Below are 16679 nucleotides of genomic sequence, written 5' to 3'. Positions count from 1 at the left end.
AACAGAGAGGAGCACAATAGAGCAAATACAATAAAATGAAACTGCAGTGTAAATACACACTAGTAATAAAAGAGATTGGCAGCAATGGTACACAAGGACAAAACTACAACAACAGATAACTGGCCAACACCTGTGTGAGAGATCAGATCTGAATTGGTTTCTGGGTGTGTGTTTGTCTGTTTGAATTGTATTTTATACTTTGTATTGTTTTTGTATCGATTTAATTGTCCACAGTCCCTCTCTTGTATGTATTTAAGACTGTGTCTTATTGAGGAAAATAAAGGCAATAAAAACTATTTATGAAATCTAAAAATGGTTGTGAAAGAAGAAGACAGTGGTGCAGTGGGCAGCACTGTTGCCTCACTGCAAGGAGGTCCCAGATTTGAATCTCGGCCAGGGCCTTTCAGACATGCAAGCTGGGCTACCTGGAGACTCTAAATTGCCCCTAGGTACGAGTGTGTTAGTGAATTCTGTGTATGCCCTGTGATTGATTGGAAACCTGTCCAGGTTGTATTCCTGCCTCTCACCCAATGCATGCTGGGATAGGCACCCTGAGTTAGATACTGGATGGATGGAGGAGAAAGACAGTCTTAGCTCTCCGAGTTTCAGCGGCGCTTTACCTTCGAGGTGCAGGCGTCACAGACGGGGCAGTGCCGGTTCCCCGAGGACACGTACCTCTCGCAGACAGAGCAGAACCTGCGAAGGGCCCCGACAAAAGAGTCACCGGTCACCGGGACAGGAGACGGGACGCTACGACAAAGCACTTCCACAGAAAGAAAACCAGAAAGCGCCTCGCATTCACTTTGCGACAGCTTCCGCCACTGCAACGTCAACACAGGCGCTACGCTAATTAAAAAGAAGGATTTCACCGGTCGATCGATTATAATTAGCCATCCAAGGTACCCATTCAGTGTGTGCCCCAGAACTGCGTAGTTTCATTCATTAGAATAGAGAGAGACTACAATGGGCTATTTCAGCAAACTCAAAGGGGGGGGAAACACAGCATATTGTCTCTGCGATGATGCCTGTTGACAAAATAATGTGAAATACTGAACAGGAGATGACATTCGGTCTGCTATCAGACTGTGCCGATATGCTCACTGAAGTTAAATGATGAAGTGTAACACGGTTCACTGCCTTATCATTCCGACTGCAGCAAAGTGAAATACTGCATCGATGCAAGATTTGCTGGGTTATCGGGGTTTTTGATATGAAATACTGACTTTAGGATGGATTCGGTGGGTTATTTACTCACGTATGTTTTATTTGACAGGTGATACTAGCATATGAATTGATTTAGATAGTCTCGGGGAGGCACGGTGGGCAGTGGGTACTGTCGCCTCACACAGAAGTTGGTTTGAACGGGGCTTCTGTGTGAGCATGTCTCCGTGTGTGGTTTCACTCGGGTACTCGGTTCCTCCTCCACTCGGGCATGAACTAATGCCAAGTTATCGGGGACAGGGTTGCGTGAAGAGCGGACGGGGGATCTGGCGGAGCGCTCCCGTCTCCCGTGACTTGTAAGAGGGGTTTTGGGATGTGTCTAAGTTCCACCTGACCAGGTCACAGTGAAGCCGACGATGTTTTGGAAGGTGAGGCCCCTTAGGCGTTGAGGGGTTAGGGGAAATGCTAGCAAGTGCAGTCTGAAGCCCTTCGACCTTTCAAACACACTTACTGGGGAATGACTCAACACACCCTCCAGACCCTCAGCACCAGGGTGTGTACGGCATACCTGATAATCCAACATGGAGAAGGAGGGGAAGCATTCCAAGATGCGGGACTCAAAGAAGTAGGGGAAGATCCAGACCATGGGCATCTCCTTACTGCTGCTCTCTGCACCAATAGGAACACAGATACCATTTAATAAAAGCCCTCACCAAGAGACACTTAGAATAGAATAGAATAGCTTTACTTTCCCCAGGGGGAACTTTAAACTGCACATGCTGCCCATGACAACCACAGCTGGATAGTTAGCAAATCAGGTCAAGCTTCTTTCTGAAGGTCATTATAAAGGTTCCAGGACTGGGATTAAAGAGCTGCAACCAGCTGCTATGCTGCAGCACAGAGGAAGATGGCACTGCCACAGAGGAAGATGGCACTGCCACAGAGAAGGACTTTTTTAAGGACAGCCCCAGCCACCATTTACTTTACATTACAGACATTTAGCATATGTTCTTATCCAGAGTGACTTAAACAGCTGTTGCATTTTTTTTACATAACATCCATTTATACTGAAGTAATCCAGGTTAAGATACAACGGCAGTGTTCTACCTAGGGAGTCAAACCTGCAACCTTCAGGTTAAAAGCCCAGTTCCTTAACCATTGAACTGCACTCCTGCCCATACACTGAGTTTGTCCCACCCAGGAATGGCACTGTTCTGGTAATGGGCCTGTCCCTGCTCCTCTGGCCCCGGGTGAGAGGGGACCTCAAGACCACTGACCTGGACCCTGGAGGATCTTCCACGCGTCTGAGATTCGGGAGAAACTGTGCGCCAGGGGTTTCACCAGCCCCCCGAATGGTGGGTCGGTCACCATGACAACCTTCTCGGGGCCTTCCTCGCTCAAGAAGGCCTTAAAAACGGCTTCGGCTCCCTGGGGAGTTAACATTATTATTTTACTATAGAGAATAGTTTTCCATGCCATCAAAGTACCACGTTTTCAAAACCAGAAGATCTAGATTCTTACCTCAGGGTTAAAAAAGTGGTGGTTGAACATGTTATAGTGGCAAAATTCATTTTCGCTGCAGAACTGAGCATACCTGAGGACACAAACACAAGAGATCAGGTTACGTAGCCACACTTCCTCACTTTCCTTCCCTTCACACTTCATGCCAGATAAGCTCAGAGGGCCTTGGCGTGTTTATCGCACTGCGGTGGGACTCATTTTACAAGGCCAGAGCTGCAACCACGCAGCACCCCTTAACCTACACGTCTCTGTGACACATCTGTGCAGCAATGCCCCCTGTCCACTCCGTCAAAGCAACACAGTGGAAATGTCGCATGTAAATTGACTGGGCGGGGAAGAGCAAATATTCAACTCTGCATGCAGAGATGACTGACTGCTCCGGCAGATACGCATGGCGTAGCGCTCTGAGCGTGTCTGAGGAGAGGACAGGCTGCAGCACGCTGCCGTTACCTAACAAACCGAGCCCCACCACGCTGCATTCCTGCAGAGGCCAGCGAGGCACAGACAGCTACAGCCCTCCGCACGGTAAGTACCAGCACAGCCTACTGACCCTAGAATTAAATCCACGCGACCACAGAACTTTCTGGGTCGAGCGCAGCGATCGCTTAGGGGTTAACATGAAGCGTCAGGACTCCAGGTAATTCCAGAACTTGTCGTGGACAGAAGTCTGACTCCGGCCGTTATGAGAACCGTTGCAGGACTGGCAGCAGTTCTGCTCAGAAGTCTTGAATTCTTGGTGCGGCACGTGAGGCGGAATGATCCGGAAAAAAAAAAAACATTTAGGCTGAGAACTGACTATGGAGTAAGCAGCATGATGAGAAGCTCAGGAGAAGCATATTGCTGTAAAATGGCAGAGCACAGTACAGCACGACCTCATGGGCTTCATATGATCACTAAACCAGAGGAACTAGTTCCTTTTCACTACATGCTCACCGGCAGAGCGCATCCGACACCAAAACAATGAAAGGAGAGATCTCTTCAAAGGCTTTTTACACACAGGCTTACAATCCATAAGCGTACAGATTATGCTGGGAATTTTTTACAAGGTGGTTTAGTCTTTTTTTTCCTGCACTGGTGTGAGATTTCTGTTCTAACCCAGTATTGTCGGTAATAATGAGAGCACATTTGTTCATAGCCAGTAGGTCATTAATGAACCGATGCATTAAAATCAGAAGCCAGTCTTGTAATGAGGGACTCTGTGTGTATGTCTGTTTAGATAGTTATAGTTATGGCACAGGAGGTGAAAAAGATCCCTGCAGTGCAGATGTTGGATGGAGTCTTGTCTGATGGCACAGCTCCCCCTGCTGGCCACATCCCAGACCGGCAGCCCAGCCCCCACCGCTTGCCCCCACAGGAGCTGACAACGGATGAGGCCACCCTGCCTTACCCACGCTCCCCCAGGACACCCCGAAAAACCAGCCGTCCAGCAACACTGTCCAAGGTACAGCACGGTCAAGTAACGTATGCTAATGCTAGCAACATTTACTTCAAAGACAATCATGAGTGAAATGCACTTTGAAAATATAAAAATGAATCTGTAAATTTCACACCTAAATCTATTTACCAAATCCAAAGAAATGACATTCTTGGGGTAAAGCTACCATGTGTATACAAGCATTGGCTGTCAATGTGTCCAATGCTATACATGATTTAAAAAGTCACTGACACGCACTGCTATCTACAGACCTTTGCACAGACTGCAACTTCCCATTTCACTAATGAGATGCAAATGTCCAAATATTGACCATGACTTAGTTCCTGTTCCTGTTTTCTGAAATAATCGTCTTGCTCTGAATAAACTTTTTATAAATGAAGCACTCTGTTTTGAATAGGATTCAGTTTTTTGGCAATCAAATGTATGACCTCTTCGATGTATCTGCAGGAAGCACTGTCTAGACACTTGGAAGACCTGCAGGAGGAAAGATCCAGAACAGAGGCTCATTTACAGTCTCTAAAGAAAAGGAGTGATGTCTTATCGGTGAGAGGAACAGTGGCCTCTCGTGGTCACATCCAGCATTGCTGAGCATAGCTCATTCTGCAACTTTCTGCAATATGTCGAATATGATAGGCCAGTGCTACAAGTACTGATACACGCCTTGTTTTGAAGTTACTTTGCCCTGAATTACGATTATTTGAAATGCAAGGACCGTCAGACAACAGCTGAAGTTGTAGTCCTCAAGAAGTCAGTTAGCCCTTTAAAAAACACTAATGGGATTTGTAGTTCCAGCTATTTAAAAAAAGCAAGAGAAAAGTCATGCTAAGAAAAAGAGTGCTTCTTCAAATAGCTTTTGATGAATGCTCTTAGGGCTAGGGTTCTAATGCTCTCATTTGCCGGGCTCACAGAGGAACGCGGAGGCCATGAAGCAGGAGATCGGCGAGCAGTTCGAGACCATGCAGCAGGCCCTGCAGAAGGAGGAGCAGGCGGCCGTAGACTGGGTGGAACAGGACCGCAGGGCGGCCAGCAGTCAGCTCAACCGGGTCCTGAAGGACTGGACCCAGCACCTCAGCCAGGTCCAGAAGAACATCGCCTGCGCAAAGAGGGCCCTGGAGCAGGCCGGGACAGAGGGAACTCAGGTCAGCCGGGACCGCCTGGCACAGCCCCTAATGTTTACATTCACTGATCCAGGGTCAGTCATTGAGAGCAGTATTTGCACAAACAAGGGCGGCAGTATAGCCTAACACAGGGTTACCCAACCATGTTCCTAGAGATCTACCATCCCGTAGGGTTTCATTTCAACCCTAATTTGGCACACCCGATTCTATTAATTGGTGGAAGTGGTGATGTTGGAATTTCCTGTTCCTTGTGCCACTGCGTGGACTTTCTTCCCATCTGTACTTGACTAAGAAGCTGAATATGAACATTTCGGAAAAAAAGTGCAAAAGATGATCCACTGACTTCACTTTTTCCTTTTCCTATTGCAGGAGTACACTGGGGATCTAAGGTACAAATCGCTTTTTATTTCCATTCTCTCCAAAGTGAAATATCAGAGCTTGCAGAAATGCGGGCCTTCACACATCCTGTAGAGGTCAGACAGAAAGGGCTTTTGAGCACTTATTTCCCTCATTTTGAATAAACAGAGCAGAAGGGTTGCCAGCGGTTACATTTGGTGCAAATGATGTTCAGTGGAAAAGTCGAGGCGTTTGAATAAAACCTGAGGAGTGTGATACTATCGCAGCTGTCAGAAGAAGGAGGACGCGGCACAGGAGGGGATCAAGCTGAGCGAAGGCAGATTTCAGAGGCTGCTGAAAACGCTGCGCAACATTTCAAAGGACCTCCAAGCGCAGCTGCAGCGGAAGAACTTCCTGCTGGGTAATCCTTTCAGCATTCCTTTAATCATCCGGATGAAGCCGATGGACAGCCCTTTCGTGCCCGCATTTACTGGCATCATCATCATCATCATCATCATCGCTGTACATAATGCACAGTGGCGCTGTTGTCTGAACGGCTCTGACCCGTGCTTTTTCGTTTCAGACTCCACGGCGGTGCGGATAGACAGGCTGGCCTCCAACAGACACATCGCAGTCGGGCGGGACTGCAGGCTGATGTACTTCACCGGCGAGCCTCAGGCCGCGCCGGAGCTCCCCCTGCAGTTCGACAAGGTGTGCTGCGCCCTGAGCTCGGTCGGCATGGCGACTGGGAGGCACTACTGGGAGGTGGACGTGGGCTGCTGCTCGGCGTGGGCGGTGGGCGCCGCCTACGGGTGCATCAAGCGCAAGGGCGCGGAGAAGGGCGCCAAGCTGGGCCGCAACCGCCACTCGTGGTGCCTGGAGCAGCGCGACGGGCGCCTCTCCGCCTGGCACAACGACCACCACCTGGCCTGCCAGGTCCGGGGGCACAGGCCACTGCGAAAGGTGGGCATCCTGCTGGACTACCAGAAGGGCCGCCTGGCCTTCTACGACGCCCGCACCATGAAGCTGCTGCAGGAGTTCTCCGCCGTCCTCACGTCAGTTTTCGACAGGGTGCACCACCAGTTCATGGAGCCCGTTTTCCCGGCCTTCCGCTTCTTCAAGCCCGACAGCGGGCAGCTCGGGCCCGATCACATGGAGATCTGCGACTTGCACCTTTAAAGTCACCCTGCAACCAGAATGGCTACTAGCATGCTCTGCGCCTGGCATACCGATGGCATGTATAGTAAAAAAAAAAATAGGCCAAACACATTGAACTGGCAAAACTAGCAGGGCACAACTCTTCTTCCAACAGAGTGGATTAAAGGTTATATTTCAAATACATTTTTAAAAATATATATATATTTCAGTTAGGCGGGAGTGAATTAACCTTGTCTATATTATGTAAATACGCACAAATATTCCACCTTGGGTTTGAGCAACAAAAAAAAACCCAATAATTTTACTGTTTTTACCACGGTTCAATGACACAGGGTCTTCAAAGTGTCGGAAGAGCAGTTCTAAATTCCACATTATGAAGCAAAGCAAACCTACAGTATGTTATGCTCACTTCAAGAAATTAGGTAACTATAACTGTTGTTACTGTATTAACTATAACTTATTATTATAAATACTATAATGCTACTACTGTACCATGGTGATGACAATATCAACGAAGGCAAGCGATCATCTGAGGTATAAAACCAGGGGTGATTCAGAATGAAAACTGTTTTGCTACATTTGTCTTTCCAGCTAGACTGCCACGTATGCAACAAATCTTTGAAATATGCTTGCTTCCCTTTGGGTGGCATGCCAAGGGTGTAACCAGAAGCAGAGAACGTTGCATTTATTCATGTTACATCAAGCAAGTTCGTCCTATCAGTAGCCGTAGTAACAGTGCTCTGCAGTCAAGACATGGCATACAGACAGTCTGGAGAATTTTGCTCTGAATGCAGTGTTTGTGCGTGTGTATGTATGTGTGCATGAGCGAAAAACACACCTGAAATCAATGTCCAGTAGGAGGCTCCTCAGAACTTCCTTTCCTGTTTCCTGGTTGCGGATCTTCATCAGCTCATGGAGTCTGGAGGTCAAACGCACAGAGGAACTCCTGAGGTCGAATAGCACTTTTACACAACAGCATTAACACTCAAGGAGAAATGCCAGATGGGGTGTGAATATGGGATATAATATTATATGCAAACCAGCCTTTTAATAATAACATGGGTCTCTGATGAAACTGCCTGTTGGTGACAAAAAAAGTATGTTTTTGTAAATGTGGACAATATTTTTTTAGGGAGTGGGGTCAAAGGAGGAGGGGTGCAATATTTTAGCCAGACTGCTCTGGCTGTATAAATGTATGCCATGTATATCTTTATCTTTGCACTGTATATTGCCTGGTTCAAATGCTTTTGCAACAGAATGTATAAATAAAATGGGAGGATAATGTGATGCACATTGTGAGATGGACTATATCCTTAAGAAAAACACCCACCGGGGAGTCCCAACACAGAGCACCTTGCTGAACCCCAAACTGGCCAGCAGGTCCAGCAGGAAGTGGCAGCTGCGATCAGCGAACAGGTACTGCGCATTGCTCTTCTTGTTCTCCAGGGGACACAGCAGCAGGCTCGGCCTCCTCAGACGGGCCACTGTGATGTCATCACCGAGCACCCTGTGAGTGGCGTGCTCGCTCCACTCATTGGGGAGAAGCAGGAGCTGACAGTCTTGGCAGAACCTCCTCTGGTCCAGGGGCAAGGACACAAACTCCCTGAACCTGGTTTACCAAAAAAAAGTCATTAATCTCACATGACACAGCAGTTCATTAATGTATTACTGAACAGCTTGGTCATTATGTAGTATATTTTGCAGACAGTCCAAAAACTCATAAAATGATTATTCTTATGACTATTCTATTTCCCTGCAGGAAAGTGTGACCTATTGTAGATTTCCTTTCAGGTAGCAATTTACAAAGAAATCTTTCCAACATTTGAAAACATTTAATCTTTGGAGCCATACAATACTGAAATGTCAAATGACATTAAAGGAACATAACCAGTTTTACCCCATGACCATACAAAATGCTCCTGTAAAATGTGTTATAGAAACAACCTATCGAGTCTCCAACATAAATTAAAATCAATTACGTCATTTTTGATTGTGTCTGCAGGAGATATTCCAGTGAGTGCGTTTACCTGGAGCAGTATTCCTGATGAGAATAAGGAGGCTGCTTTGATTGATTTTCCTTCTCTCGGGCCAAGAGCCTAGCCTGGGAAACCTACAGCACAAGCACATATATCCATCTCACAGCCAGCAATGGAATAACACATCACAGCAAACATTACATTGTATTAATTTAAAAGATTGTCCAATCCAGACCAATTTACATGAGGACAAAGCACAAGCTAAATTCAACTGGTTTACAAGAGCAGCAGTGACTACAGAAATGGATAATGAGCACTCTTAAAGCCACTAACCAAACAACAATTAGACCTTATATCAAATATACAGTTAGCGTAATCGACCATCTTGACAAACACATTCAACAACCCTGTTAATTCAGCAGTAAATAAGGGATTAGATACGGGGCCATGTCAGGGATCAGGCAGCCTAGATGCAGGCTGAAGAGGTCTTCAGTCTCCACTGAAAGACAGTCAGTGACTCCTGACAGACAGGACACGCCACCAGGAAACCAATCGAGCGGTGAACTACATCAGTGCGCCTAACAAGGGCAGTCCGGTGGCACCACCTTCTCATCCTCCCACTGGAAGAAGCTGCAGTCTTTTCTGTCCCTGCAGGCGGAGCAGGCGTAGAAGCGCCTGCCCTGCGTCTCTCCGCCTCCGCACAGCTTCTCAAATAGCAGCGTGGGGCCTGAAAGGAGAGGAGCAGCATGCTTAGGAAACGAAAAAGGAAATCACAGTTCTTACCCAGATAACATGAAGCAAATGGTTGTCACATTCTGTCTGGCTGGCACGCAAATCAGTTCCATTTAATCAAAAACAGACACTTATTAAAGCAGCTACGCTATTTCAATTGCAGTTGCTATAGTATGTTTGGCTACATATACACCATGTCACTCTAATTAATTAGCCACATGCAGAGGCCAGCTGAAGAGATAGCTGACATATACAGAAGAGACTGTCTAAACATACTGTCCTCATATTGTCCATATTATTATTATTTTATTTATTTTTTCCCCCACGCTTATTTGATTTTAGTGCTATGTCCCTTGATCCTGTACTTTTTAAATACTTTTTAGGCTAACTGTCTGATTTTCACTACCAGCAGTTCATGCAGCTACCTCAGTCCACGGTCACCACACAGCTACCTAGCCAGTTGCTAACATAAGCTTTAAAAAATTCATGAAGGTCAGACAATGTTGAAATAGATCATGAAAACTAGCAGATCTGCTAGTTCACATGCTTTTCATGGTATTCTACATTAGCCTACAATACTGGTAACTTCGTGTGGATTTTTCACGCACATACCATGGGGACAACATGGTGCTTTTCCGTCTTTAGCATCTATAATCACTTCAATTCCAAACCCTTCGCCATCGGAGAATTCAGAATCCATAGCCAATTCTCGAAATATTCCCGTTACGTAACGTAAAAATATCGTTGTGTAAAAATAAAAACACACTTTCACTATAAACTGACATATCGCCACAACGCCTCCATGATTCTCTGGTAAATCTCTATGGTGTGTCAGTTCTTGTCGCGGATATATGATGTCACATTTCACAGACGATCGTACTACTCGATAATCCTTCAACAAAGCAGAGTGCTTGAATGTTTCTTTCTATCTGAATCAATAATTTTACTCAACGTTATGTAAAAACTATGTTCGCTTTAATAATCCAAATTGGAAGCGCTTTTTACGAGCGCTTGATATATTTTTGTGTTTACCTTATCACCGGCAGGGGATGGTAAATTCAAAGTTAACTTGGAACCGAGGCTTGCGTTCTATTCCATCGACTAAAATGCGTGTCATTTCACATGTAGGAAGCAAACTTGAAACCCCTCCAAAATGTTACTGTGTGAGCAGTTGCTGCTGTTTGTTTTAAGGAATGTTCTGCCTGACAAAACAATAGCCGGTGGGTGTGTGCGTATGGCAGCACTGAGCTAATCTTTTGGGAATCCTCTGGAACAGATAGATGCTCTTAACGGAGAACTACCCCATGGAAACAATCTCCACCACATCATCAGATTATAAGAATAAATTAGTTGTCCCATCTGTAAGTCAAGAAGAGAGAAATCAGATAAATAACAAAACAATTTGACCTCTACTGCCTTTGGTCAGGATCTCTAGCAGGTGCATCAAAATATTCACCCATCAGCTGTGACATTTTCTCAAAATTAGTGATATTACATCAGGCTTCTTTGCTTAGCTTTTTGTATCTTTATCCTGCGAACCAACCTACGACCTATGCATTTGACATCACAAATAGCATAATACGTACAGAAGGAATAGCATGTAGCAGCAGTGCCATATCCGTTATTCAAGCCTACAACTCTGTGATTACAAGTCTGATTCCCCAAGCAATGGCAACGCTAAATAACCGTGTACCCGTTCTTTTTTAGCTAAAAAAGGATAGTATCGCAGACCACTGTGTGGCACAATGCATATAGTATTTTATATCGTGCATTATGGGCAAGCCAATACTGGACATTTGACATTACAGCCTATTGTACTGTCCCAAGAATGATGCATACTATTATGTCGTACTGAATGCATTACAACGTTGATACCAACCTTTTATACAGTCTATGGTACCAACGTCTTCCTGGGTGTATACAATTGTTACTATGACTCTGCAAGCAAACATCCCATGATTTGGATACAATACAGCTTTGTAAGGCCGTTTGTTTACTTCGCGCTTTGATTCATGGGAGTTGTAGTCTAAATCTGAAGCAGTCAAAAGCGTCAGTTTTATAATCATTATCAACGAAAACTACACTTCCCAGACGCCCGTCCTACGAAATATGCGCAGCGGAGCTGTTAGAACCATTATTTATCACCTGGCTCTAGCGGTGCTGAGGCAGAGGCGCATGAAGAGTCATCTTGACTTACACCCACAACCAGCCCTGTGCACTTGGATTTGGAGTAGCCTACGCTGGAAAAGAGATCAAATTGTGCGTTTGTGTTATCGAAGTGGCAAATAAAACAGTCTTACTCGTATTTATTAGATCCCATCAAAATAGTTGATTGCTTATTATTAAACTACATTTCTGAAGATTTTTTTCTCGTGCATCTCCTGCAGGCATCATTAATGTGCAGCGCATATTTGGTGCCCTCGCGGACACAGATGAACGAGGATTCAGGTATATGAATTCTGACAGCGCAGCTATTAAGATGAGCACGGGTAAGTTGCCTTCAGGTTTACACTAACGCAGTGAAACCGTCCGCCCGTCACATGTGTAATCCTCCGAATTCATAATACGTATGCGGCGTTGCTGCCATTATGTTATGCTAACTTCTATTATTTTTATTCAATACTGTTCCCATACAGTTTTTCTTTTTAGCAAAACACCTCTGCTAGAGTATTTCATCTTGTTGCAATGCAGTCTCTCCTTTTGATTTCAGCGGTGGGAAGGTCTTCTATTTATCTTTAACATATATTGCATATCGTATGTAGTGTGATATTTGTCCTATGCAAAGCATTTTAGTAAAGCATATTTAGAATTCACAAAAAAATGAAGACAATAGCCTATATTGGTCTCATTTTCATTACAGTAGCACTGACCAATAACTGGAAGGCTTGCCATTTAGGATTTACCCATATAGTTATAGTTCAGTTAACTGGGCTAGTCAGAATGGAAAAAGACACATCGAACATGCTGTTTTCTGAGATACATGGTCAGTACCCTGTTACACTAGCTGAAGCATTTGGTGTGTACAGGTAAAATGCAATGTCGAAAGTTGCACTGAATTGTTTGTGACACAAGGTTGCAATCACAAGGCTGCTAGGCTGGAGCCATTCCGGAAACAGCTTTCTTAGATCTGTGGAAATAAGGAAAATGAACGCATTCCGCCTTCCTGGTGCCATTCCTACCAGGCAAGCGCAGAAGTGACCTCCTCCCCTTTTGGGAGTGTGTGAAAGATGGCTGTGGTTGCCATGGTGGAGATTCATGTTGCTGGGGTGGAAAATTCATGTCAGTCTGTTAACCTGTCACAGCTGTGTACCATATGATGAAGGCAGTCTATCAGTCTGCTCGGAGTGAACTGGATCAGGTGTGCACTAGATTCTAGAGGTGGATGTTAATGACACTTGTACCTAAACGTCTGTCACACATGTTGCCAGTCAAGCTGAAAGTATCAAATTACATGAGTAGTTTAACATGATTGACTGGTACAGATCAGTGGGTTGCATTGGATTGTGGTTGATTGTGGTTCTACCAGCTGATTCTAAGATACCACTAAGCCTACAAAGCGTTTCTACTTAAGGAACGATTGTTATTGGATTTTAAATGCTGTAGACATTATTGACATGTAACTGAAGAACAGAGGGCCCAGGTTGATTTTACAAAGAACACAGGCTTGATTTTTTTGTTAACCAATGCTACCCAGATGCTATGCAGACTGACTGATATATAAATCATCTGGATGACACATCCTATTCACTGATCCCCCAACATCAATTGATCCACACAGATCAGATCAGATACAGATGAGTGAACATGTACCATGGCAATTTGGCATTGATTCAGAAAGAACAGCACGGGGAAAGAACTGAGCTTAAGGTCTTTGCCGCCATTGAACCCACATGCCTACCATTTTTGACATCTGACTGGCTCGAGTCACTCAGTGCTGTGAATACCATTTATTTTTAAGGGACTCGTAAAGAACTGACACCTCTGGCGGGCTCACAGTACCCACAGAGACTGCTGTCGTTCTGTTTTCTATTCAATTGTACTGACAGGCCTGTATTTCCTCTGAGTTTCTCTGGGAAGCTGTGGTGATGTCAGTGTTTAGATGCAAATGGGGCCTCGTTTAGAGCCGAGAAACAGTGGATTTCTGTGCTGCAGCTTGTCTCCACACTGTTGTGCTGTGATTTGCTGTCCGGGCAGGCCAAAATCCCAGCACTGCTGCGATTACCAGGAAAAGAGATGCTCTGACACAGGCCCAGTAGAGAAGGATTGAGCACCGTGTAATGAAAAGACTGATTGGCAAGACACAGGCAGTGAGGAGGGAGAAAGCGTGGTGATGGGTAAATTTGTGTTCATTTCACCATGGCGATGTAAAATAGACATTGCATATTAAGATCCCTATTGTGGCATGTCATTGCACTGAACAGTGGCCTTTTATAATATGAGAACTGTACCATAGGTGTTGCATTTATATATGCACGTTGTTATGTTAATGAAGTAATCCTTTGAAAGAATCACCTGTTTAATTATGATGTATTATCTTGATCATAACACATGCAGTTATGGAGATGAATACATACAGATTAATATTTTTCTTGAGAATTGGATCCATCGCTTATTCTTGCGCATCTGTTTGATGCGCTCCACACACAGTACTGTGTCCTGATCAGAGTCCTCACAGTTTGCGTTGGAAAGATGGGGCGGTTGTATTGTTCGTTAGGGACTTTCCCCCTGTGAAACTCAACAGCGTCAGTTGCAGTCAGGGGACTCGATGTCAGAACTAGTGGGTGCGCCTGTGAGAGCTGTGCATGCATTCAACAGAGGAGAAGCTTTCGCTGTCCTGTATGAATCTGTGGCATGCTGACACATCCTGCCACTTCCCTATCCTCTCTCTGCCTCTTACCAGAAAGCTTTCCACAAGCTTACTTTCATTTAGGTGAGGACTTGACTGTGTGCGAGAGGGTAACACAGCTCAGCAGGCTGTCAGAAGGTGGGGAATGAGTGAGGAGACTCAACAATGCGATTAATAATCCGTTATCTCACAAAACACACACACACACACACACACACACACACACACAAAGGTAATTAACTCACTCCTCTGCAGGCCCACAGACACACACACACACACATTAATTAACTGTAAAATGTGACGCTAGTCTGTGACATTTCAGAGGTGTGCTTGTGTGTTTATGGTTTCACAGGAACAGAGGAAGGCATTGGACTCCCTCATGACCCCACTGATCACATATTACCACTAACTGCCTACCCCATTTCCTCCAAGGCTAAATTGAAAATGTGGCTTTGCTTGGTAATCTGCTTATAAATCTAATGCCACAGATATTTGTAATTCATTAAAATTGAATGCTATTTGTTAATGAAAGGTTGTTCATTTTAATGAAGAATTGATATTAACAACTCCTCTACTGTTTGGAATAATAATAATTGCGTGCCTTTCAGTGTTCCCAAGGACACATGTAATGATTTGTGTTTTTGCTGCCAGTACACTGTGAAGTGTTCAATGTATTTTAAAATTCTGTTTCCATAAGGGATGTAAAAAAGATTGGTGAAGCACATGCCTGACCTGCAGGTTGTACTCTGGGTTGTAGGGTTGTGGATTTGGGCTCTTGCTCCTTAAATGTGGAAATGGCAGAGCACTCTGGATGTGTTTACGTATTTATTTTCAGTAAGGAATCATTGAGCACGACCGCACATTACACCCTACAGCTCTTCTGCACCAAAATGACCAGGAGAGCTATGAGCCCACTTCTGCAAAGAGGGCATTAGGGTGAGCTGCACATGAACCATGAATTATTAGCCTCTAATGTGTGTCTGCAAATGGCACCATGAGAGTGAGAGAGAGAGAGAGAGAGTGAGAGAGAGAGAGAGAGAGAGAGAAGCCTCCAAATCTCTTAGTGGCAGGAAGAAGCTGGGGTTTCAGTTAATTAGTTAAGCCATAATCAAATATTCAGAAAATTCTTAATACGAGAAGCGTGTACAGGAAAATGCAATGCTGCTCTTTCAGAGACCTTTAAAAATGCAAAAATGTTTGAAAAAGGATTCATGGCTTTAAAAACATTTTTTACTGTTCCAGTCTTAATCTCAGTGATGCAAAAAGCAATCATATACTACTATGTCTGATGTCTTAGTTTTTATGAACTAAGTTTCAGTTGTTGAGCTGTGACATTTTGTCTGCGGTTTTAAATGGCATGCAGCATGAGGAATCCATCCTACCCAGGAGGCCAGCTCTTGAAAGTGTGGCCGTTTTGCAGTCATTTTTCCACAGTCGTTACTATCCAGCCATTTACTTCCCATCGGAACTGGTGTATTTATCCATAACCTTTAGACAGGCTGTGTGTGTGTGTGTGCATGTGCATGTGTGTACGTTCCTGTGTCTAGCCGCTGCAGTAGCACACCATTACCCAGCATGCACTGCATATTTAGCCCCAGTCTCCGCAGTGCCTTTGCATGTCCACCTGCTGACAGATATTTTGCACACGCACGCACATAAACGGATAGACTGATGCACACGCATAAATCACACACACACACACACACGCACACACACCTCTGCCGTGCAGTTATGTTGGAGCTGTGCGACACTTGCCCACCTCCAGGTTCTCTGTCCACACCTGTCTCTCTAAGGACACACGCGGTGTGAGTGGTGACAGCAGCTCTCCTGCCCCGCCCGGGTACTGTACACCCTCCCTGGACTGCAGCAGAGAGCCCCGGCGTGGCTGCGGCGGCTCTCGCGGTAATGGAGCTTTCCCCTCCCACCTCTTGGCCCAGAGGCACGCGGCCTCTCGCCCATATCGAGTTTCTCCTTCCTTCGGCCACGCCCCGGAGCTCCTGGGGTGATTTCTCCTCTCTGACTGTCTCCTGGCGGTGCTGTCCTGCCTGCTAGGTCAGGCTGTAAGGCTTGGTTCTGTGTGTGTGTGTGTGTGTGTGTGTGCGTGTGAGCGTATGTGGGTGTGTGTGCATGTGGGTGGGTATGTGTGTGTGTGTGCGTTTTTTGTGTGCGTGTGTGTGTGTGTGTGTGTGTGTGTATGTGTGTCTCTGAGGCAAAATGCCACACCCTTGCATCATTAAATACAGCAGAGAATTTTACTAGGAAGAAAGGGACATAACATTACTGTGCCAGAGTGAGAGGAGGGAGGGAGGGGTCAGGGAAGGAATGAGAGAGTGAGAGAGAGACAGAGAAAGAGAGATACAGAGAGAGAGGGACAGAAACAGACAGAGACAGAAAGA

The 16679-nt window shown here is 45.4% G+C and overlaps 3 protein-coding genes across 19 annotated transcripts in view; 2 read left to right on the top strand and 1 right to left on the bottom strand.

The window, feature by feature from the left end:
* zcchc4 (zinc finger, CCHC domain containing 4) overlaps positions 1-10315 on the bottom strand; it is a 14499-nt gene extending 4184 nt beyond the window's left edge. Inside the window, exons 1-9 of the mRNA XM_064342042.1 lie at positions 10050-10315; positions 9311-9432; positions 8757-8839; positions 8060-8338; positions 7568-7648; positions 2683-2755; positions 2439-2589; positions 1557-1830; positions 621-933 (exon numbers count right to left, since the gene is read on the bottom strand). Of these exons, the coding sequence (XP_064198112.1) occupies positions 621-933; positions 1557-1830; positions 2439-2589; positions 2683-2755; positions 7568-7648; positions 8060-8338; positions 8757-8839; positions 9311-9432; positions 10050-10137 (1464 nt within the window). The 5' untranslated portion in view covers positions 10138-10315. The remainder of the gene's footprint in view (positions 1-620; positions 934-1556; positions 1831-2438; positions 2590-2682; positions 2756-7567; positions 7649-8059; positions 8339-8756; positions 8840-9310; positions 9433-10049) is intronic.
* si:dkey-219e21.4 (probable E3 ubiquitin-protein ligase TRIML1) lies at positions 2965-7569 on the top strand. 2 transcript variants are annotated; one of them, XM_064343624.1, is made up of 7 exons: positions 2971-3207; positions 3899-4123; positions 4565-4660; positions 5026-5256; positions 5605-5624; positions 5859-5992; positions 6155-7569. In XM_064343624.1, the coding sequence occupies exons 2-7, from the start codon at positions 3911-3913 to the stop codon at positions 6748-6750; spliced, it is 1290 nt and encodes a 429-aa protein (XP_064199694.1). In that variant the 5' UTR covers positions 2971-3207; positions 3899-3910; the 3' UTR covers positions 6751-7569. The 2 variants fall into 2 exon arrangements, with proteins under 2 accessions (XP_064199693.1, XP_064199694.1); XM_064343623.1 differs by having other exon boundaries at positions 2965-3207; positions 5859-7569.
* Positions 10316-11557: 1242 nt separating the features above from the next.
* ablim2 (actin binding LIM protein family, member 2) overlaps positions 11558-16679 on the top strand; it is an 85562-nt gene continuing 80440 nt past the window's right edge. For all 16 annotated transcript variants that reach the window (XR_010331256.1, XR_010331250.1, XR_010331246.1 and 13 more), the window contains exons 1-2: positions 11558-11696; positions 11825-11926. Coding sequence is in view for 2 of the 16 variants with exons in the window: in XM_064343621.1 (XP_064199691.1) it covers positions 11890-11926 (37 nt within the window). In the remaining 14 variants the exon portion in view is untranslated. The remainder of the gene's footprint in view (positions 11697-11824; positions 11927-16679) is intronic.

The sequence above is a fragment of the Anguilla rostrata genome, chromosome 7 (assembly GCF_018555375.3).
Source record: "Anguilla rostrata isolate EN2019 chromosome 7, ASM1855537v3, whole genome shotgun sequence".
In the NCBI taxonomy this organism is placed as follows: domain Eukaryota; kingdom Metazoa; phylum Chordata; class Actinopteri; order Anguilliformes; family Anguillidae; genus Anguilla; species Anguilla rostrata.
The sequence above is the reverse complement of the archived record's forward strand: the minus strand, read 5'-3'. Positions and strand labels throughout refer to the sequence as shown.